This window comes from Bos indicus x Bos taurus, chromosome 4 (genome assembly GCF_003369695.1).
Source record: "Bos indicus x Bos taurus breed Angus x Brahman F1 hybrid chromosome 4, Bos_hybrid_MaternalHap_v2.0, whole genome shotgun sequence".
Classification (NCBI taxonomy): domain Eukaryota; kingdom Metazoa; phylum Chordata; class Mammalia; order Artiodactyla; family Bovidae; genus Bos; species Bos indicus x Bos taurus.
In genome coordinates, this window is record NC_040079.1 from 109,200,837 (window position 1) to 109,223,633 (window position 22,797).

A 22,797-nucleotide genomic window follows, 5' to 3' on the forward strand; every position below is an offset into this window, starting at 1 on the left:
GGGCAGTAGTTAATAACATATTTTCCTTATAGGTCTCAAAAACATATATGTGTTTGTGTTAGTCTCTCTGTCACGTCTGACTCTTTGCGACCCCATGAACTGTAGTCCACCAGTCTCCTCTATCCATGGAATTCTCCAGGCAAGAATACTGGAGTGGGTTGCCATTCCCTTCTCCAGGGGATCTTCTTGACCCAGAGATCAAACCCAGGTCTCTTGCACTGCAGACAGATTCTTTACCGTCTGAGCCACCAGGGTGTTTAGGGTTATATAAACCAGGCAATCAATCTTTCATTATTTGACACCTGTTATGGACCAAATACTAGGGTAAATGCCATCTGAAAAAAATAATTCCTGCTAACAAGATGCTCACAGCCTGATATGGGTGGGTGGCAGGCATGTAAGAAAACAGCCAGCATACTTTACTTTCTATTTTACCAAGTTTTTAATATATTTAACCAGCTTTTTACCTCAGTGGTTAACTGAAACATAATTTTTAAAAACAGCATAATTAAGTATGTAATTTTGTGGCAATCTGGATGTTGTCTTAGACTTGTTCCTCATACTCACTGCAAGTGAGAACATGTCTATGATATGTAGGTGTGTACTGCACTGAAACCTTTCTTACTACCTAAACTTTTTCCATAATATTCAGCCAAGCTATCATCATAGTATCAGAATCCCCCAATATTTGATTCAGATCTTTTTACCAAAGTCCAAAGACAGCTACAGTCTTAATATCAAATAATTACCTTTTGCAAAATCTAAAAAACCTGTTTGACCTGTACAGAGACCAGACATTTGTTATTATTGTAAATAAGAAGAGCAGGTGCTTATTTTTCAGAGTGATTCAGTGCTGTCAACATTCATGACCTCTTTGTGGTTTGTAGAGCTGTTTTCCAATCCCCAAATGTCCACAGAACTTAAACAGTAGCAAATGGCAAAGAAAATGAGTAGTATTAATGTGTTTTAAGTATTTGATTTTTAGAAACTTTTCCAAATCTATGAATCTCTACAATGCAAATTAAAGGTACAAACAAACCAGGTGGCTCAGTGGTAAAGAGTCCAAATCCACCTGCTAAACAGGAGTTGCAGTTTTGATCTGGGTCAGGAAGATCCCCTGGAGAAGGACATGGCAACCCACTCTAGTATTCTTGCCTGGAAAATCCCATGGACAGAGGAGCCTGGTGGGCTACATCCATGGGGCCGCAAAAGAGTGGGTCATGACTTAGGGAATCAACAACAACAACCTACATGAAAACATTGGACATCATTTGTAACTGTCAGCTGAACACTTACTGACCATCCATTCTGATGAGCTACCTATATTAATATCTGTGGAAAATGCAAAATAATTTAGAATGGTGAGATGTCTGCCTTTGAGATATTTTTAAAACCAAGTTACATTTGACATAACCAGAGTCTAGTTGTAAGAAACCGGAGAAGGCAATGGCACCCCACTCCAGTACTCTTGCCTGGAAAATCCCACAGATGGAGGAGCCTGGTGGGCTCCAGTCCATGGGGTCGCTAAGAGTCGGACACGACTGAGCGACTTCATTTTCACTCTTCACTTTCATGCATTGGAGAAGGAAATGGCAACCCACTCCAGTGTTCTTGCCTGGAGAATCCCAGGGACGGGGGAGCCCGGTGGGCTTCAGACACGACTGAAGTGACTTAGCAGCAGCAGCAGCAGCAGTTGTAAGAAACAGAACATCTTTGTTTGTAATGAGGCAAAGAATGTGGCCGATCAAAAAAACTCAGCAATAAGACACGAGAGGCAAAGGAAGAAGGAGTCAAAGATGACTATGTAGTCATAAATTTGGAAAGAAAACAACAAGCACTAGAAATAATCAAAGGTTTTGATTATTTGATAGGGACTTTCAGTTCAGGAGAGGAAGACTAGAGAATGTGGCTATTAGCTCTATGTTTTCCTGCCCGTTTAAGACTAAACCAGATGGTGCCTCCCCCCTCTTTGGACTATGATTCACATCTAAGTTATCAGTGGACCTCTCTGTATCTTAGTAGAGATATCCTAAAGAAAACAGGGGAAATAGGCAGTCACCCAGCTAGTCAGTGATAAAGTAATATCTGAATTCAAAACCCCTTTTTTTAACTACTGAGTAAACTGTCTCCCTTGACGTTGACTGAGAGTATCAATGTCTAAAAAATATGTCACATATATACAGGATATGTCACATATTTGTACAAGATAGTATTTTATCACCTTAACTAACTTTATGCTATAAACAAATAGATACTCTGGTTTATCCAGACATGTATACTTTCATATTAGTGAGAAATAATGAAATATTTGTAACTAAAAGTAATACCTAGTATGTAACTTTCAAGAAAAGAATAGCAATTAAAGTAATAACTTAGCATTCATATTTTGGAAGAACAATGATTTTATTACCGTAATTAAAGACTTTCTTGAATGCAAGTATCCCTACTTTAAAATTTAACTGGGTCTAATCACTATTGTGACATTCAATATACATAAAATTAAAATGTTTATAATCAGAATTCAAATGTTCACATTTCATGACAACATTCCAATGTACAAGTTATTAGAGTTCTCAAGAGTCACATGGCCACAATTTGAGATTTAGCCATAGTAGAAATATTTTTGTATGTGATCCAGCAAAATCTCTAATTTTTTAGTATCTATTTCTAATTGCACAACTTTTCCTAAAGAAGAGAATGGCAAAATGACCCTACTCCTAGGCAGGAAAATGAATTTACTGATTTCTGTTAACTACCTAGAAATTTCTCTGGTTAAGATTTCCAGGAGATGTATTTCACTTTAGATCATGGAGGATAACAACTGAGATGAGCTGCAACCCTTACATCCAGACCCTGGAGCCTTAGGTGACATCCCCTGAGCATCTATCACAGAACAACTGTGTCTGTCGGGTGGGGCTGTGGTAGGGTGTGGAAATAGCATGCCCCCAGGAGGCCATCTTCATTGCCATAGGAACATGAATCACTGGCCATAATCAGCTTACAGACTGGATGGGAGCGACCTCAGGACTCCATTCTGACCTAGAAATAGACACGCTGACTGGTGGCATATGGCTGTCTTGTTTTAGGTGCAGTCTCTCAAACAGCAGGGCTGCGATACCATGGATACCACACCTCTTGCCTATATTTGCACTTAATATGTTATTTCATTTTATTTGTTTGCCTAAGGAGGGGGCAAATAGCATTTGCACTAGGGCTTTAGTAAATGAGTCAATAGTGTTTAAATAAGGGGGAGAATGGCATGCTATGTGCTAAAGAGCACAGAATTCTCTGAAAGAAGGAAGAGGGGAGCTGCTGCAAATGTCCAGAACCACATTTGGGATTCCTGTACGTTCTCTGTGGCAGTAAGGTCAGAATTCCCCTGTCGTCTTAGTTGCAGTCTGGGTTCTAGAAATCCATCTGTCCTCAGCACACTCGCCTGGGAGCTGATGCCACAGCAATTGTGCCACTTGATTTCATCCTGGACAAATCTGGCATTTTTCATTTTGTAAATGTCAAATACTGAACCTGGTAAGTTTTGTGTATTCTGGTAGAGAGAAGCAGTGTTTTGTTTTTAATTGGAGGATAATTGCTTTACAATTGGTGTTGGTTTCTGCCATCAGTTCAGTTCAGTCACTCAGTTGTGTCTGACTCTTTGTGACCCCATGGACTGCAGCACACCAGGCTTCCCTATCCATCACCAACTCCCAGAGCTTGCTCACACTCACGTCCATTGAGTTGGTGACGCCATCCACCCGTCTCATCCTCCATCATCCCCTTCTTCTCCTGCCTTCAACCTTTCCCAGCATCAGGGTCTTTTCCAATGAGTCACTTCTTCGCATCAGGTGGCCAAAATATTGGAGTTTCAGCTTCAGCATCAGTCCTTCCAGTGAATATTCAGGACTGATTTCCTTTAGGATGGACTGGATTTTCTTTAGGATTGTATGGTTTCTGCCATACAACAACACAAATCACTCACAAGCATATATACATACACACACACACACACACACACACACACACACACACACATATATATATATATATATATATATATATATATATATACACACCCCTCCCTCTTGAGCCTCCCAACCACCCCACCCCCACCCCAGCCCTTTAGGTCAGCACAGAGCACTGGGCTGGGCTCCCTGTTTTATACAGCAGCTTCCCACTAGCTGTGCATTTTACACATGGTAGCGTAGAGATAGACTGACACAGTGCTGCGCTCTCAGTTCGTCCCGCCCTGTCCTCCCTCACTGTGCCCACACGGCCATTCTCTACGTCTGCGTCTCTATTCCTGCCCTGCAGATAGGTCCATCAGTACCGTTTTTCTAGATTCCATGTATGAGAAGTGTGTCGAGAGAATCAAGGTGCTCTAGAGGAGAAGGGGGCCTGATCAGGGAAGATCATTAGTTCTGAGAAAAGGATTGCCTCTCTTCTTCAGTCTCCAGGAGAGGATACTTGGCCTTAGCCATGGCCAAGGTTTAGAGCTGACAGGTGCTAGTCACCTCAGGATACTTTCTGATGGAGGGCTAACAGAGGCCAAAGGGGAGAGAGGCTACAGGGCAATAAGGAAGGAGCCTGAAGAAATAAGGAAGTAATGCTAAAGAGAATGCATTGGATCCCCTCTAGGACAGAATGTACAAGTTCAGTCATTTCAGGAAACACAAAGTAAAAGGGACAAAAATTTAAAAATGAAGGAGAGGGGAGGAGATGTGTCTTATCTCATTTAAACATCCAGTCCTTGTTTGTTGAACCTACTACAAGGCATCAGAATCATAGGAGCGCCTGCCTGGCAGAGCCAGTGTACACCAGAGTGTAACTTCAGCATTACGAGAAACACTTTGAAATAACAATTATTAGCATGTTTTCAAGATTAAGGGGAAAAACAGCTGAGACTATATTAAAATATTTTTCATTGTAAAGTGTATTGTAAACAGTTGACCCAAATAAATTAGCATTGAATTTATTTCTAGGGACTAGGGGATATTGAATTTTAGTGAAGGCAGTCTGGCTATCAAGAAGTGAGAGAGTTGGAGTACATCAAACCTGGTGTTAGAAAAGTTTAGAGGAAAAAGTGAATATATTGAGCCTACCTGCCAATTGTTAAAACCATTAATTTTTTTGCAATCAGGGAAAAAATGTATTTCTCCAGTCTCCGTTCTAGGACTTACTGACTATGATGTGTATTTTCATTTCTCTGAAACTGTTTCTTCATCTTTTAATTCCTTTTATTATTTTCATTATTACTGATATGACATACCCATACCAAATAAATGGGAAACAAATGTACATTTGGTTTTATACATATATAATGCACCTAAATTTGATTGTGTATATCTGAAAATTGGCTAATTTTTATTTCAGAAATTGGATCTAAAAATGAACAAATAAGAGAATTCACTTGCTAAAAGTGGTGCCCAAGTAATATGCATGATCTTAAATCATGCCACTTTATTATTTAGCATTTCTTATCAATTTTTTTCTGCTGTTACTTTGCTTTTGTATCACTGCTGGTGTCTCAGACCATTCTGTTTGCCTCTGTCTTATTGATAGCCACACCAGAGTACGGGTCCTTCTGAATTTATACTTGAGAAGTAAAATTGAATAGATTTGTTGAGCTTCTAAAATTGTACTTCTGAAATGGTAGAGAATGTGAAAATCAGTCATATAAAGAATATCATCTGGAGATAATGGATCTGAAGAAGAGACTTCTCAGGGAAGAAGTAAGAGCTTCATCAAACAATCGATGTGGCATCATGCAGGGTCTGATTTATTTGTTGTAGTTCCAGTTGGTAGAACCAAGTAGATTTGGGTGCAATGATTTAAAGAATTTCTATTTCTCATATAATGGTCAGGCAAAAGTGGTAGAAAGAGCAGAGAATTGTAGTCAGCACTACTAAATTAAATTTGAGACCTATATTGGAATTTTAGCTTGAACATCTTTAATATGAAAGTTGTTATTACTGCATTGTTTTGATTTGCATTTCTCTAATAATCAGTGATGTTGAGCATCTTTTCATGTGACTGTTGGCCATTTGTATGTCTTCTTTGAAGAAATATCTATGTCTTTTGTCCATATTTTGATTGAGTTTTTTGGTTTTTTGATAATGAGCTGTATGAGCTGTCTATATATTTTGGAATTAAGTCTTTGTTGGTTGCATCATCTGAAAATATTTTTCCCCAGTTCTTAAGTTGCTTCTTTATTTTGTTTATGGTTTCCTTTGCTGAGTGTGCAAAAACTTACAAGTTTTATTGGGTCTCACTGTGTTTTTTTGCTTTTATTTCTTTTGCCTTGGCAGACTAATATAGGAAAATATTGCTGTGATTTATGTCATAGAATATTTTGCCTAAAAGTATTAATTCTGGTTAGATTATTTTTTCATCTCTAAAATCTAAGAGACAAAAAGTGTATAACAAACAAATAGAGAGGAAAAGAGGAATAAAATAAACTCCTAATAAAACCAAATTAAGACAAAAAGGAGACAGCAAAAATGTAGGATATGTAGAAAAAAATCAGATTATAGTTAGAAACCAAAATATATTAATAATTACATTATATATTAATGGACTAAATATTCCAACTAAAAGACAAGTATTGTAAAGCTAGGTATTAAAATACTATTTAATACTTATAAGAGATATAAATTATATAAAGGATGCTGAAAGTAAATGAGTGAACAAAAAAGCCATGCAAATGGTCCAAAGAAAGCTGGTGTGGCCACACTAATACCAAAGAAATTAGATAAGAATTAGATATATTTCTTAAGAAATATTACTTCAGGTTAAAAATGGACATTTCATAAAAATGAAGTGATCTGTTCAGCAGGAAGATATAAAAATTCTGAATTTATATGCATCTACTAGAATAGCATCCAAGTACATCTAATAAATAGCAAAAATTGACAAGAGAAATAGAAAAATCCACAGAGTGGGAGATTTTAACATATTCCTGTCAGTGACTGATAGAACAAGCAGTCAAAAACCTAACAATAATAAAGAAAAACAATTTGACCTAAATGAAATAATATGAATATTGCACACAACAACTACAGAATTCAGGGGATATTATTCAATTAATAAGATTGTTGCCATATATGACAGTGATGGAAAAATTGTTGAATGTTACACTTAAGTGATGAAATGTTAATACAGAGAAAATTTGAAAGTGCATTGTTTCCATAGCCATTACATTATATATGGCCAAAAAATATTTGAGTTCTTCCAGTATTCGAAAACTATTATCCAGTTTAACAAAGCAGTTATTCAAATTACCGTTAAATGAAGTTCCAACAAATGTCACCATTGTTTCAGGTTCATCTTCATAAATGTCAACCAACATTCATGGTGAAGTTACACTTGTTTATCTTTGATGTAAACTATTTCTTTGCTGAATTGGATAATAACCAAGCATTTATTTGAAATCTAATTGTTTCAAAATATGGTTGAAAATACACAAGTTCAGCAAAAATCAACAAAAACAAGCCATAAGAATCAGTTAGATATCTGGAATTAGCAATAAAGAGTATTGCATACTTTATTATTAATTCTAAATTAGGCCACACATCCTTCACATCAGTAAAATTTATAACTTTTGTATGTGGATATGCGCATATAGCTTTTTTTATACTCAGTTATTAGCTTACCACTGCATTGTTGTTCTTCTTCTTGTTCAGTCGCTCAGTCATGTCCAACTCTTTGCAACCCCATGGACTGCAACACTCCAGCCTTCCCTGTCCTTCACCATCTCCTGGAGTTTGCTCAAACTTGCATCCATTGAGTCTGTGATGCCATCCAACCATCTCATTCTCTGTCGTCCCCTTCTCCTCCTGCCTTCAATCTTTCCCAGCATCAGGGTCTTTTCAAATGAGGTGGCCAAAGTATTGGAGCTTCAGCTTTAGCATCAGTCCTTCCAGTGAATATTCAGGATTGATTTCCTTTAGAATGGACTGATTTGATCTCCTTGCAGTCCAAGGGACTCTCAAGAGTCTTCTCCATACCATTGCATATAGTGTCCTATTTGTGTAAACTTCATGTAAAATTCTCTTGGCTGCCTCAAATCATATAATATCCAAGCAACAAGAGAACTTAAAAGCCAGTCACTCCAGCCTCCTCATTTTACTGCTATGAAAATCCAGGCCCTTAGAGGTAAGCAGCGCATTCAGCACTGCCCAGCTCTTTAGAGAAAACAAACCTGTGAAGTAGGAGCATGGTATCTGAAGAAAGGCCTAGACCTCAAGCAGCGATCACCCAAAGGCTACAACAGTTACCAACTAAAAGGCCAGCATTCTAACAGTGGGAGAGTGTAACTTTTTCTACAAATTATTAACCAAGAGAAAAGGAAGAAAAATTTCTAATAAGCTTTGTGATGTTTTGGTCTAGATCAAAACCAATAAGTTGCAATTCTAGTTCATTTTATACTACCTTGATTTTATTTCTTCTACCCAAAATTGAAAAAAGTTTAATTTACAACCTGTTTAAAAGCAGTAAATATTACATATCTATTGTAATGCCATAAAAATAACATTTTGAGGACTTCTCTGGTGGTCCCGTGGTTGGGAATCCACCTGCCAAGGCAGGAGACACAGGTTTGATCCCTGCTGTGGGAATAACATACATGCCTCAGTGCATCTAAGCCCACAGACCCCAACCACTGCAGCCTGCGCACTCCAGAGTCCGTGTGCCACAGCTACTGAGCCCACGTGCCACAACGACTGAAGCCCTGCACCGTCGAGCCCACGCTCTGCAACCAGAGAAGCCACTGCAAGGAGAAGCCCGCACACCACAACTGGAGCGTAGCCTCCACTCACTGCAACTAGAGAAAGCCTCACACAGCAACAAAGACCCAACACAGCCTAAACAAATAAACAGATTTTTTAAACATGTAAAGAAAAAAAAAGGAACATTTTAAGAACACAGTTCTCTGGATACCTACCAGAAACATATAAACATACCATCTAAAATAGTAAAGATTTTGGTGATGAAAAGCAACTTGCTTAAACTCTTAAGGACTTAAAGCGAATATCAGTTCAGTTCAGTTGCTCAGTTGTGTCTGACTCTTTGTGATCTCATGAACCGCAGCACGCCAGGCCTCCCTGTCCATCACCAACTCCTGGAGTTCACCCAAACCGATGTCCATTGAGTTGGTGATGCCATCCAGCCATCTCATCCTCTGTCATCCCCTTCTCCTCCTGCCCTCAGTCTTTCCCAGCATCAGGGTCTTTTCCAAATGAGTCAACTCTTCGCATCAGGTGGCCAAAGTATTGGAGTTTCAGCTTCAGCATCAGTCCTTCCAATGAACACCCAGGACTGATCTCCTTTAGGATGGACTGGTTGGATCTCCTTGCAGTCCAAGGGACTCTCAAGAGTCTTCTCCAACAAGAGCAATTCAAGAAAATATCATGATTCCCCTGACTTTTTAACTGGAGTTTAACATATATGATATATACTACATTATAACAAGATTCAGGGAAGATTAAAAAGTGCAAGTGATGTAGGTAGAAAAGCTGAGAGAGTATATATGGGTCCACAGTAAAAGAAAGGAAAGATTAAGTTTTCATCCTTATCTTGGCTGCTGGAGGCCTCAGCCAAGTCTTTGTGGTAGAAGTCGACAGGATGCAGGCTGGATATTTATTGCAGAGTTGAGTCTCCACCGTGTTCTTCACCACACCCAGATGCCCAAGCTGTTCTCCACCATGGCAGAAGGGAAGTGACATCCCATGGCTGTCACCCCCACATTCAACTGGACTGAGATGGGCAGCTACCACCATTCAAGTCCACATCAATACCTGATTCACATGTAATATGGAAGACATCTGTTACTTGCTCTTGTTGAAGGTCACAACAATTTCCACTTCATAGATTAACTCTCTGACTAAGCGTGTTGTAGTCTTAAACTAGTGTCAACTTTGCCATACTTAGTAAATTTTGTCAAAACATTGTCAAAACAGCATCAAAATGAAGCACAGAGTGTCAAGAGTCTGGGGTCTCATCTGGACTCTGCCACTTACTTCCTGAGTGACCCCAGGGAAGCCTCGGATTCCCCATCTCTAAGAGGGCATAATACTAATAATGTGCTGTGCTGTGCTTAGTCACTCAGTCGTGTCCAATTCTTTGTGACCCCATGGTCTGTAGCCCACCAGGCTCCTCTGTCCATGGGGATTCTCCAGGCAAGAATACTGGAATGGGTTTCCATGCCCTCCCCCAGGGGATCTTCCCAACCCAGGGATGGAACCCAGGTCTGCACTGCAAACCCGGGTCTGCCTGCATTGCAGGCAGATTCTTTACCCTCTGAGGCCTCCCTAATAGCATTGTTGTGACATCCAGGGGTTAATATGTATCGTGAACTCTTAGAATGGAGCCTGATGTATTGTAAGCACTCAACAGGTGTTAGCTATTAGCACTATATTTTATATAGGAATATTAACAAAAGGAATGACTTGCAAACCAAAGTAAATTGTAGTCGAAAGTGGGACTTAAAATATTCTATTGACAATCACACATATTTTATTTTAGAGATTAAAATCTCTTTATTGGTCAAAAATTAGTAATGATTTAAACTTAACACCTCTCCTCTTGCTTCATTACTCTTGCTTCATTACTTCATTGCTCACCACCACTCTAGAAAATCCACATACATGAACGGTGTTAAAAAGAGTGAGATGGGAAGAGAGAGAGAGAGCAGCCTAGCATCTGGGGATGTTCATACAATGAGCTCAAACAGATCCAACTTACATGCTAGCAAACACTATTGAAAAATATGAAATGAGCTATTTTCTACATCTAGTATAACACAAGGGTATTATCCTGAACAGCTCACCACATTTCCAATCATAAATATCCTTAGAAAGTTTAGTGTGTATTCTCAAATAAATGTATTCCTTCTGTTAGGTCTTGCTTAGACTCTGTATGTGTGTATATATGTGTGTGTGAGTGTGTAGTGTAATATATATACATTTGCAATACTGTTTCATTTAGAATAAAGCATAAAGCCAAGCTATATAATAATTTATTATTGATCTTTAATAAAAATATTAAAATATACTTGTCTTTTTATTTAGGAATAGAGAAGCTTGCACAGAAAGGGAAATCATTGTCCCCTTTAGCAAGTATAACTGGAATATCACTCTTTTTGATTATATCCATGTGTCTTCTTTTCTTATGGAAAAAATTTCAACCCTACAAAGGTAGGTTAAATTTTTAAATATATATATGAATGGTTTATATGTATACTAAAAAGTATCTTACTGTGTTTTTTTCTTTCTTGGTTTTTAGTTATAAAACAAAAGCTAGAAGGCAGGTAATGCATATGTTTCTATGAAAATAATTTTTCTCTTGAATGCTTTCTCCTCAATGATTAAGACTGACAGAAACACCAATTTGTCTTTTTCAGGCCAGAAACAGAATACAGGAAAGCACGAACATTTTCAGGTAATGGCCAGGCTGAGAGGGGCTGTGTATTATCATTATTAATATATATTGTTAATATTAACTATTCTATACAATGTACTATTGAGATAACAGAATTCATCCCCTCCCAGGGTGACTGCCCTCACTTCACGAAGTGCTATCCCTTGTATTAGTTTTCTGTAGGTCACATAGATTTGTAAGATAAGCCCCAAAAGACACTTTCAACACCATTTTACAGGCAAGAGAACTCAGGCTCAGAGAGACTACCGTTCGCCCACCATCATTGACCCATATTCCACTGATCCTCTTACAACTTTGGAACTGCCCAAGTGTTCTCTCGCTGTGTCAGTTTGTAAAGCAGACACAGTGCTGGCAGCTCCTGTCCAGGGAGAAGAGGAAAGGGAGGTCCCCCGGGTTGCAGCTTCTCCGACCCTAGGGGTGCCCCTCACTGCCATCGCTTCTGACTCCCGCCTGAGTTGTTATGTTAACAGTGGGGTTTTTGCTCAGGCCTTAGAGTCAAAGGAGCTGGATTTCTGTCCCATATGTGCCTCTTCTCCCCAATGTCGCCTTGGGAAAATTATTTTTCCTGACCTCAACTCATCTCTACAATAGAGCTCATAACGCCCTCTCAGGATTGCTCTGAGAATTAAATCCAGTGTAATAAGTGCCTAATACAATGCCTGGATTCTTAGTAAACATGGGTCTTCTTCCCCGTATCTAGTCCTTTCTCACAAATAATAAAGTGTCGGAGTTCTGAAAGCTCCCAGAGACTATCTGGAAGAGCCACCCTACATTGTACAGATGATAGTTTAGGTGATACTGGACTTGTGTATTCTATTGTATGCATAGGCAGCCATGAAGTGAAGTGAAAGTTGCTCAGTCACGTTCAACTCTTTGTGACCCTATGGTCTATACAGTCCATGGCATTCTCCAGGCCAGAATACTGGAGTGGGTAGCCTTTCTCTTCTCCAGGGGATCTTCCCAACCCAGGGATCAAACCCAGGTCTCTCACATTGCAGGTGGATTCTTTACCAGCTGAGCCACAAGGGAAGCTCTTAGTCGCTTATTTTTTTTATTATTAGTCCTGGTGGACTCTGTTAGATCTACCAGGATACAGCAATATTATGGGTGGATTAAGAGCTGCTGTGATCGACAGATTGAGGCCTTGGTGGCTATAAGTCTCCGGTAACTGAAAGTTACAAAGGGCAAGGCTGCCCACATGTGTTTATTTGAATATATATGATACACCACTGTTCCTACATCAGACTTTAAGAATAATTGTCCCAATTCAGTTTCAGTTCTGAGCTTCAAAAGGAGTGATTTCCAGTACTACTTGGTGGCAGCATGACTATAGAGGATTGTTGTTGTTGTTCAGTCACTCAGTTGTGTCCAGCTCTTTGTAACCCCATGGACTGCAGCAAGCCAGGCTTCCCTGTCCTTCACTCTCTCCCAGAGTTTGCTCAACTTCATGTCCATTGAGTCAATGGGAAATGTTAAATTGGTTTTATACACATACCACTTGAAGCAAACCATAAAGATCACTTTATAAAGGTTTCTTTAAAAAAAAAAAGTATAACGATCGCAGTTCAAGGCATTTGGTTTGTAAGGAGTATTTGTTTTCCATTTCAGGCCACGAGGATGCGCTGGATGACTTTGGAATATACGAATTTGTTGCTTTTCCAGATGCTTCTGGTGTTGCCAGGGTTGGTTTTCTAGAGGCTGCTTATCCTAGCAGTAGCATTCTGCTTCAGCAGAGGTGTAAGCAGCCTTCCTTTGAACATGGGGGCGCTGCAGTCCAATGGCTGCGCTACCCTCAGCCGTATTGACTCACTCTATAAGGAATGACGGTGCCGGATCTGGGGAGCTAAAGTGTCTTTCTAAGCCTCTATCAAAAAGGCTAACACAAATAAGGAAATTACACGAATTCATAAGCATTCTTTACCTGGTAAGCTCAGTGGAGAGAGAATTAGCTCGGTTGAAGGTCAAAAGAATTGAATAAAAGAGGGATGGAGAGACCCTGGTTTAAATCATTCTGAATCACTTTGATAAGTGGACTGTCTCTTCACTGACTCTCTCTGTCATTTAGTTTCCTCTTTAATTCCCCCTCATATCTCCTGAGGACATTGCAGAGACAATTGATTATACAGGTACTTTATGTTCTTCAGAAGAAAGGTAGTGTAGAAACCCAAAATATGCAGGTACATATTTTTATTTTTTTCTGAAGGTGCAAGAGAACTTTTATACAGTTGAAGCTTTTTTTTTCAGTCTGCACAGACAAGGTCTTTGAAGCAATCAATTTTGTTTAAGAGACAAATAGAATGTTTCTCTGAGCTAATCGGCTCATTAACATTTTTATAGATTTATATACAATTGATCTTTCCTGTTTCCTTATTCCCCTGTGATAGTTCACCTAAGAAAGGGGCCCCTGAAATGAACTACTTGCCTCTTGGGCATTTTCATTTCCATTTTTAAAAACTATTTGCCATTTGGGATTGGTTGTCTCACTTGTTCGGAGAATTCTAAGGTTCTGAGGTTCATCCAGCAAGTTACCTGGCCACAGGCTTTATTTCTCAAATGCCAGTGAGTAATGGCAGGGGAATGATGGAATTTCATCCTCTTGTGGGTGAGTCATAGCACCAGCATCCACGTCATCACTGGTAAAGGGCAAAACGGCATTGCAAAGTCTGCGTGTCCTGTTCCATCTCAGGCAGGATAGGCTCACCATTCACTTCTACAACCAAAAAGACAAAAATAAATAATTTGGTGGATCAGTTATTTCAGAGACAGCTCCTTATCATGACAGCAAGCACCCCTCTCAGGCATGTCTTTTAAATGGAGAAGCAGGAAACTGAAGCCTGATAAGACCGGGAAATGAATTTTGAAGTTATATTTTATTCCTAGGGATGCATTGGAAAGGGGTGAGTTCTATGTAAGAAACTTTAAATTTATTCTTGCAATTAACCACTACTCAGTTTTAAGATTGTATTGAGAGGATCTCTACTCAAAATGCTACAGTTCTAAAGAACCTAAGGCCAAGAAATGAATGCTTGATTACATACGAGAAAAGTGAAAGTGTTAGCCACCTAGGCATGTCCAACTCTTTGTGACCCCATGGACTGTAGCCCACCAGGCTCCTCTGTCCATGGGATTCTCCAGGCAGGAATACTGGAGTGGGTAGCCATTCCCTTCTCCAGGGGATGTTCCCAACTCAGGGATCAAACCCAGGTCTCCGGCATTGCAAGCAGATTTTTTACCATCTGAGCCACCGGGGAATCTGTGGTAAGTGGAATAACTCGATTTGGAACCATACCCATCTTCAGAGATGAAAACTCCTGAGGAATCAGCTGGAGTCTTTCATTGGCAGTTCCAGGTGCTTTGGGAAGAAGTGAGAAACCAACACGAACAACCCAAGAAGGAGGGGGGAAAGGATCCATGTTAGAAGCAGCCAGAATCGTGTGAAGATTAGCAGCTGAATGCAATGGCTTTGAGAAAGGAATAATAATAACATTACCAAGATCTCAAAACTGAAGTTAAGAAGGGGAATGAATTACTAACTTTATGAGTTTTCAAAAATCAGAATCCATCTTTTAGTTTCTTGTGATACATGAAATGATGAATACTCCTTCTCTGTCTATTTGCTCTACCTTTCATTGTCCATTTAGCACTTCTTTTGGGGAATTGTACAGAAAGCAATGGCATGGAATGAACAAATTTATTACTTGCTAACAGCTCTAGTATTAGGTTAGGTAAGTAAATTAGTCATTTTCTATATAGATTGCTTTTTAAAAAATTTTTTAAAGACTTTTTTTTGATGTGGACCATTTTTAAAGTGTTTATTGAATTTGTTACAATATTGCTTCTGTTTTACATTTTGGATTTTTGGCCAGGAGGCATGTGTGATCTTAGCCCCTCACCAGGAATAGAACCTGCACTCACTGTATTGGTAGGCAAAGTCTTAACCGCCCAACAGCAGAGAGTCCTGTAGATTGCTTTTCTCATAGCCCCTGAAAACCCCTATACCAAAGAAAATCAAGAGTTGATCTTAAGTCCAGACTCTGAACCAAAGTTCCCTAGACACAAAATTGATGGTATGAATTGAATCACATAGCCTAGGACTGTTGTGAAAGCTTTAACAAGTAGAATGGAAATAGGAAGTTTCCAGAAAAACCTGAAGCTAAGATGTTCCAAAGTGATCTGGCAAGTCAAATGGGGATGAAATAAAGGACTCTTCAGATCATCTGTATAGTGCAGAGTCCTCTACAGGTAGGACTATATAAATACAAAAGACTGAAAGCGACCACAAGTACAATGAACATAGGGTGAGTTGGGACGAGGAGGGGAGCCAGACTTTAGCTAAGGACTAAGAAAGCAGTATTTATAAGAATAACAGCATCAAATATAAGAAACAGGAGTTAATGAAACAAAAATGCCACTTGCAATAATAAAATGCATGTTGATCTTAACCAAGCATATGCTACTATACTTTCCACATTCATCCAAGCCTTTATTTTTTTAAATTAACAAGCTTTTATAGTATGTTTTATTTTATTGAATAAAAGCATCCAGTATTCCATTTTACGTCTTTACTTCTAAAGCCCATTATTGCATTCAAACCAAACCATCTTCCCTTGTATGTTCTGTATTTCTTGGTACTGTCTTTACTAACTTGCCACATGATAAGGGCTTCCGGCTATTCATTATTCTTTTTCCTAAACCACCTTTGCACACATGATTTTCAATTAGTATCAAAAAGCTAAGACTGAGGTATAATATAAAGGATAGTGATATATGCTTTTTAATTCTAAGCTACCCTGATATCTTCTCTTTTGCTGTTTTCTTTTCTTTCTATTACACTTCCTTTACAGTACTGCCAGCTTTTTGCTTAAATGGAGGGAAAAAGTGATAGTTTGCCCAGCTATTCCTCTTCTGTGCCACTGCACAAACTACCATAGCGTAAGTGCAAGGAACTTTAGCAAGGAGGAAACAGATATTGAAGGAAAGTTGTTATTCTTTAGTCGCTAAGCCATATCCGACTCTTTTGCCACCCCATGGACTGTAGCCCATCAGGCTTCTCTGTTTATGGGTTTTCCCAGACAAGAATACTGGAATGCATTGCCATGCCCTCCTCCAGGGGATCTTCCCTACCCAGGGATCAAACTCACATCTTCTGCATTGGCAGGTGGATTCTTTAGCACTGAGCCACCGGCAAGGCCATGAAGGGAAGTTAAACAGTTCTAATTCTCTCATCATCACCTCTTCCAGTTGTTTTCAGCCGTGTAGCATAGTGGAAATTCCATTTGCTAGTCTGCCAATTTTTTTAATGTGCCCTATTTTTCTAGATGCCAGCGAGATCTGTTCCAGCCTGTGATGGTGTACCAGGGCAAGATTTGCACAGCACAATTTATGAAGTTATTCACCACATCCCTGCCCAACAGCAAGATCATCCAGAGTAAGTACGAACTTGCTTTTGATGATGCTACATTGAGAGGGCTCAGGATTCAGCCCCTGCTGTCCCCAGAGTTTACTGAAAGGTTCAGAAGAAAAAATACATTAAAAACAGAAATTATGGCTCCCGTACATGTGGACACACTGTCCCACCTGAAAATAGCTCTAAGAAATAAAACAGGCAAACGTACAAGTATCTTCTGGGGCCAAGTACTTGGGCCAGTGGACCAGACCCAGAGCTCTAGAATCTAACATTTCCCCAAATGAATCCACTTCGGGAGAAGAAAGAGGTCGTTAGGCCAGTTCTCAAGCCATCTTGGTTATCTTGCTGATTTTCCAGTGGCTGTAGGGTTTTTAGAAGAGGAAATGGCAACCCACTCCAGTATTCCTGCCTGGATAATCCCATGGACAGAGAATAGCAGGCTACATACAGTCCATGGGGGCCGCAGAGAGTCAGACACGACTTCAGCGACTAAGCACACACGTAGTGGTTTTAGAGGCAGTATCACTACAAAGGGTGTGTTCATGTTCAGTCGCTCAGCCGTGTCCGACTCTGCGACTCCGTGGACTGTAGCCCACCAGGCTCCTCTGTCCATGGAATTTTCCAGGCAAGAATACTGGAGTGGGGTACCATTTCACCCTCCAGGGGATCTTCCTGACCCAGGGATCGAACCCATGTCTCTTGCATCTCCTACATTGTCAGGCAGATCACTACAAATAAGACCAGGGGTAAAAAAAAAAAACCCTGCAAAATGTGCCCAACACTGTCCCCATCAAATGCCCACCTCTCACAGATTCAAAGCAGTCTACTCTCAAGTGAACGGAACCACCATGTGAAGGACTGGGCTCACTCCAAGAAAAGCCCGGAAACTGCTCATCCAGTTAACCTGGGGGCTGGCACCAGGCAGTCACCTTCCCTTCCCATAGGTGGAAAAACTAATGCCAACAGCCTTTTGGAATAATGAAATGAACTTCCTTTTTTTGAGGGCTGTAACTGCCTTCAGGCATAACTGCCACGAATCATCGTCCATCATTTCTTTATTTGTCATTTATTGACTTTGAAAAGAACATCAATAACCATACACAGGAACTTCCCCTTTGGCAAAAGAAAACAGTTCTAGCAAAGTAATTCGTGCACACCTCTGGGTAAATACCAAAAATAGCAGCCAGCAGTGGATGACCCCACTCCAGTACTCTTGCCTGGAAAATCCCATGGACAGAGGAGCCTGGTGAGCTGCAGACCATGGGGTCGCTAAGAGTCGGACACAACTGAGTGACTTCACTTTCACTCTTCAGTTTCATGCATTGGAGAAGGAAATGGCAACCCACTCCAGTGTTCTTGCCTGGAGAATCCCAGGGACGGGGGAGCCTGGCGGGCTGCTGTCCATGGTGTCTCACAGAGTCGGACACGACTGACGTGACTTAGCAGCAGCAGCAGCAGCAGCAGCGGATGAATGCCTGGGAAACGGTCTTCCAGGGAGGAGACCCAGCCCGGGGGGCCTGTGCATTCAGTTAAGGGCTGAAGAAGTGACAGGTGCACCTCAGAGGACCCCATCAGTGCATGCTTCTTGTCTCAAGGAGCCTGGAGAAAAGGGAGTCAGGTAACCAGGAGCAGACCCTGACAGAGCTGGGAGCTTCGCGTTTAGAAAGAAAAGAAAATTGCTTTGTAGCATTATGTTATTAATCTTACAGGACACCATGCTGCTGCTGCTGCTAAGTCGCCTCAGTCGTGTTCCACTCTGTGTGACCCCATAGACGGCAGCCCACCAGGCTCCCCCGTCCCTGGGATTCTCCAGGCAAGAACACTGGAGTGGGTTGCCATTTCCTTCTCCAACACATGAAAGAGAAAAGTGAAAGGGAAGTCTCTCAGTCATGTCCGACACTTAGCGACCCCATGGACTGCAGCCCACCAGGCTCCTCCGTCCATGGGATTTTCCAGGCAAGAGTACTGGAGTGGGGTGCCATTGCCTTCTCCGGTAGGACACCATAGTGGAATGTTATTCCAGGACAGTTAAACAAAACCTCTCTAAAATGATACCTAACCCTCTTTACTGTCTGGAATAGAAAATGAAGGGATATTTTTCTTTGTTAAAAATAAGGAATATATAGAATTTTGAGAGTATGATCTTCCTCCTAATTTTAAGATTTTATCTGCTTCCTAATTTTAAGATGGTTTCCAAGCAAAAATTTTGCCCTATTTAAATTCATTTGTTTTTCTATATGTCCTTTATTCTATATTTTGACAGTTAGCCTGCAAACAAACCAAAGGAAGACTTGAGATTTATCTTTTAAGTCTCTAAATAATGAAATAAATATTGATTTTCAACTGTGGAGTATGGCAGCTGTCATATCAGAACACCAAATAAAATGATTCGCTGAAAAAAAAATGACTCCTCAAATTAAAAAAAAATCATCCTCTGAAATTAGACTGCTTTCAGACATGAACAATATCGCTAGAATTTCTTGAGAGTATAAAATTTTATTTCAGAAATAAACTTTGAAGGTTGAAGATACAGCAGAAAAGCTCTTTTTCAAGCTCATTAAGGACTATTTAACTGCTGTTGAGGACATGCTCCTTCCAGGGGCAGTGCACTCAAGACTCCCACACACACACACACACTCCCAGCCCCAGTGCTTCCAATGTTGCAGAAACCAGTACTCAAGAAACCAAGCACCAGGCTCGGAGAGCTGGAGAACTCAGGTTTATCACACCAGCAGGCCCAGAGGAGTTAACACTCTAAGCTCCGAGCCCTGAACAAAGGGATTACAGAGTTTTTATAGACAGACTGTAGTGGGCAACACTAGCCGCTAATAGGTGGTTTAAACGAAGGGGTTTTGTGCACAGGAGCAGCAGCCAAGATGGGGAGGAGGATGCCTGCCTGGACAGGCATGATGAAGCAGGTCTGCAGGAGCTGGGCCATTGCAAAGAGCAGGACAAGGGTGAGTGAGATAAACTCCAGTTCCTAGTATTTCAAGTTCCCACTTTCTGAGACTAAGTGACCTACTGATCTCGACTTTGCAAGGGGCAAGCTGAGTTACAGAGGCCGAAGGAGAAGGAGGTTATGTAAAATTTTAACTTTTCCTCTTCACCCACTCCCCGTCTCCTTGGCCTTTCTCTTCTCACCTCGTTCCTCCCCGTCTTCTGAGGACGTTCCCTTTGTGTGTCTTTGTCTTGACCTCCATCCTGAGATGTCTTCCCTCTTTGAATCTGCCTTCTCTTTCTATCTCCTTCTCTGTAAGGCTGTCTCCCTCCTCTCTAGTATCGCTTTTAAATATTTTCTCCTCTTTTTCTCTTCCAGCTCATCCTAAAGGGGAGCCAACATTTTTTTAAACTGTTGTTTTCCTTGAATACAGATGTGGCTACCTATTCTAAATTTTAAAAAACAAGCAGGTAGAATATTTTTTTATTTCATCAGAAACTGTTTTTCACTTGTATTTTTTTTATAGTCAAACCACAAACATTTCCAGGTCATTAACTATGTACTAGGGATAGAGATTAAATATAAGACATAGTCTTTTAAAGGTTTCATAGCTTAGTGGGCTCCTCTTCGCTTGTTTTAACTGAAGATCAGTAATCCTTAGTAGAACAAGTATTCCTCAATAGAATAAACATTCCCTATGTTTAGGGAAAGGAAATGAATAAATCATTTTTCTTTCTTTATGATCTATGGTTTTATTCTCTAGATCCAATTAAATTCAGAGATCCATTTCATGAATAATGCAGTATTACAGGTAGTGAATCTCCAGCATTCCCAGCTTGGAGTAAAGAACTGTAATTTACTGCTTTCTTTACCTCTATTTGACAGTTGGTTCTGAGATAGAAACACAGCCAAAATACTTTTCCTTTGGCTCTTGGACTATTATTCTAGCAGTGTTGTTTTCATTACTACACGTGTCTATCACCTAACTGAACTGGTGTTTAACAAATTGGTAAGTTGGCCTGTGTTCATATTCTAGTACTCGGTCATTTGTTTATTGAATTCATGGCTGCATTTATTTAAATGCTGTCTGTCGACCTCATTAAACACTCTTGGCACAGTTTGTTTTAAACCCAACTTGCTCATAGGACATTCACTTAAGTCAACCTTTTAGTTTCAAAAAGAAATTATCTACAGAATTGAGTGATGGCTTACTCTTTATACTTATTGACTTATAAATGTAATTTTCTTGAACTACTTCAAAGCTCTCATTATTTGCAGTTGTAGAAGGGAATGAACGAATTTAGGGTTCTTCAACCTGTAGACCTGGAAATCTGTAGAACATTTTGCATGTCTCTTCACTAGGTAAGCATTCACGGGCAAAGCAGTGCATTTAAGTGAAATAAGGAACGCACGTTTTGAGGAAAGCGGTGGAAATGTATATTCATCTGGAATCAGTGGAGAAATCAAGCCAGATGCCTCTTACTCGCTGGTCCTTTTAACACAGAATAAAGGCATTTATAAGAGTCTGACTGCAGGTTTTCCGGCATACCCACAATGCACTGTGCTGCAGAGGAGCGTGGTGGGGCAGGAGTTCCCACTGGACAGTCTTTATCGTGCCGACAGAAGACAGAAAAGGACGGGACTTTCCAATTACCTTTTTTGTATCATGTTTCCTACAAAGCTCAATTAGTTCTAATCTATACTTTCCCTTTCCTCAGCACTGACAGTATCATATCTAACCTACAAGCGTGGAAACTTTTATTTGTAAAATCTTCAGCAGGCTTTATTAAATTTTAAATTACTACACTTTCAAATTTTCATTCCCAAATTTCCTTCTTGCTATTTGTACCATGGAATAATAAAGATGATTGTCACAAAAGCAAGAGTGTGCCTTCTCCTAGGTTGTCAGTCACCAGTGGAGTTTTTTAAAAGACTTGTAAAACACTGAAGGAAATGACTTATTAAAGTCTGATTTTTACTTTTGTTCAAGGAACAGTGGATTCAAATAAATTATTATGCTTTTGCTTGTATATAGCCTTGATTCTTTGTCTTGTAGAGTAAAAATCTTACATAAATTCACATTATAGAATTAGATTTTTTTGATCCCTTTTCCCCACTGTGCATCATGGAGAGCTACCCAAAAAAGACTCTTGCTCTCACATGGCTATTTACTTTTCAGGCTTGAAATTTTTACTTTATTGCATTGTGAATTCTCCTTGTATATTGCTGTATTAAAAAAAAAAAAAAACATAAACCAAATGGTAGAATTTAAAAACACCATTTTATAACTCCCAAATGAAACAACTGATTCAGATACCAGTTAGCACTAGGCAAGACTGCTAGATAAAAGTTACCAGATAAAACTACCAAGAATTCTGTTGTAGAAACCCTGCTTAGGAAAGGTGGTCGCGGCCCAGAGAGAAGCAGGTCTGCAGAGCAGCACGGATAGCTGCAGGGCACAGTGAGGCCTGGGGAGTGGGGTCGGAACAGTCATCCAAGCCTTGTAGATCTTGAAGATGAAAGACAAATGTTTATATCCATTGACTTTGGCTACAGATACTCTGACCTGCCAGTGCCACTCTTTAGGATTTCATTCTGGCTAAATAAAGGCAGAAGCAGTCTAAATATACAGCACTGGGGAATTTAAAATGACATCAGTGACATGAAGTCCATGCAGTGATTCACCTTCCAACTATTAAAAAAGAACTATGACAAAATTTTCCGACTTCAAGCTATGTCTCATGGCCTATTATTTTATACAAAAGAAAGAAAAGAAGAGCATTTCCTGCAAATCAAAACTATGATGAAGTATTACCTCACAAAGATCAGAATGGCCATCATTAAAACATCTATAAATAATAAATGTTGGAGAGGATGTGGAGAAAAAGGAACACTCCTACGCTGTTGGTGGGAGTGAAAATTGCTGTAGCCATTATGAAGAACAATATGGAGGTTCCATAAAAAACTAAAAATAGAGCTACAGTATGACCCAGCATAACCACACTTGGGCTTATATCTGGAA

General features: G+C 39.9%; 1 protein-coding gene across 11 annotated transcripts in view; it reads left to right on the forward strand.

Annotated features, from left to right (window-relative positions):
- Positions 1-21,809, forward strand: part of HEPACAM2 (HEPACAM family member 2) — a 59,756-nt gene extending 37,947 nt beyond the window's left edge. For 5 of the 11 annotated variants that reach the window (XM_027540172.1, XM_027540173.1, XM_027540163.1 and 2 more), the window contains 7 exons: positions 11,061-11,186; positions 11,275-11,299; positions 11,393-11,430; positions 13,039-13,112; positions 16,749-16,858; positions 19,700-19,794; positions 21,138-21,809. In XM_027540172.1, the coding sequence (XP_027395973.1) occupies positions 11,061-11,186; positions 11,275-11,299; positions 11,393-11,430; positions 13,039-13,112; positions 16,749-16,858; positions 19,700-19,794; positions 21,138-21,169 (500 nt within the window). In that variant the 3' untranslated portion in view covers positions 21,170-21,809. Of the gene's footprint in view, positions 1-11,060; positions 11,187-11,274; positions 11,300-11,392; positions 11,431-13,038; positions 13,168-16,748; positions 16,863-17,648; positions 18,052-19,699; positions 19,795-21,137 lie in introns of those variants that run through there. The other 6 variants (XM_027540167.1, XM_027540168.1, XM_027540169.1 and 3 more) reach the window with 5 other exon arrangements.
- The last annotated feature ends 988 nt before the right edge of the window (positions 21,810-22,797 follow it).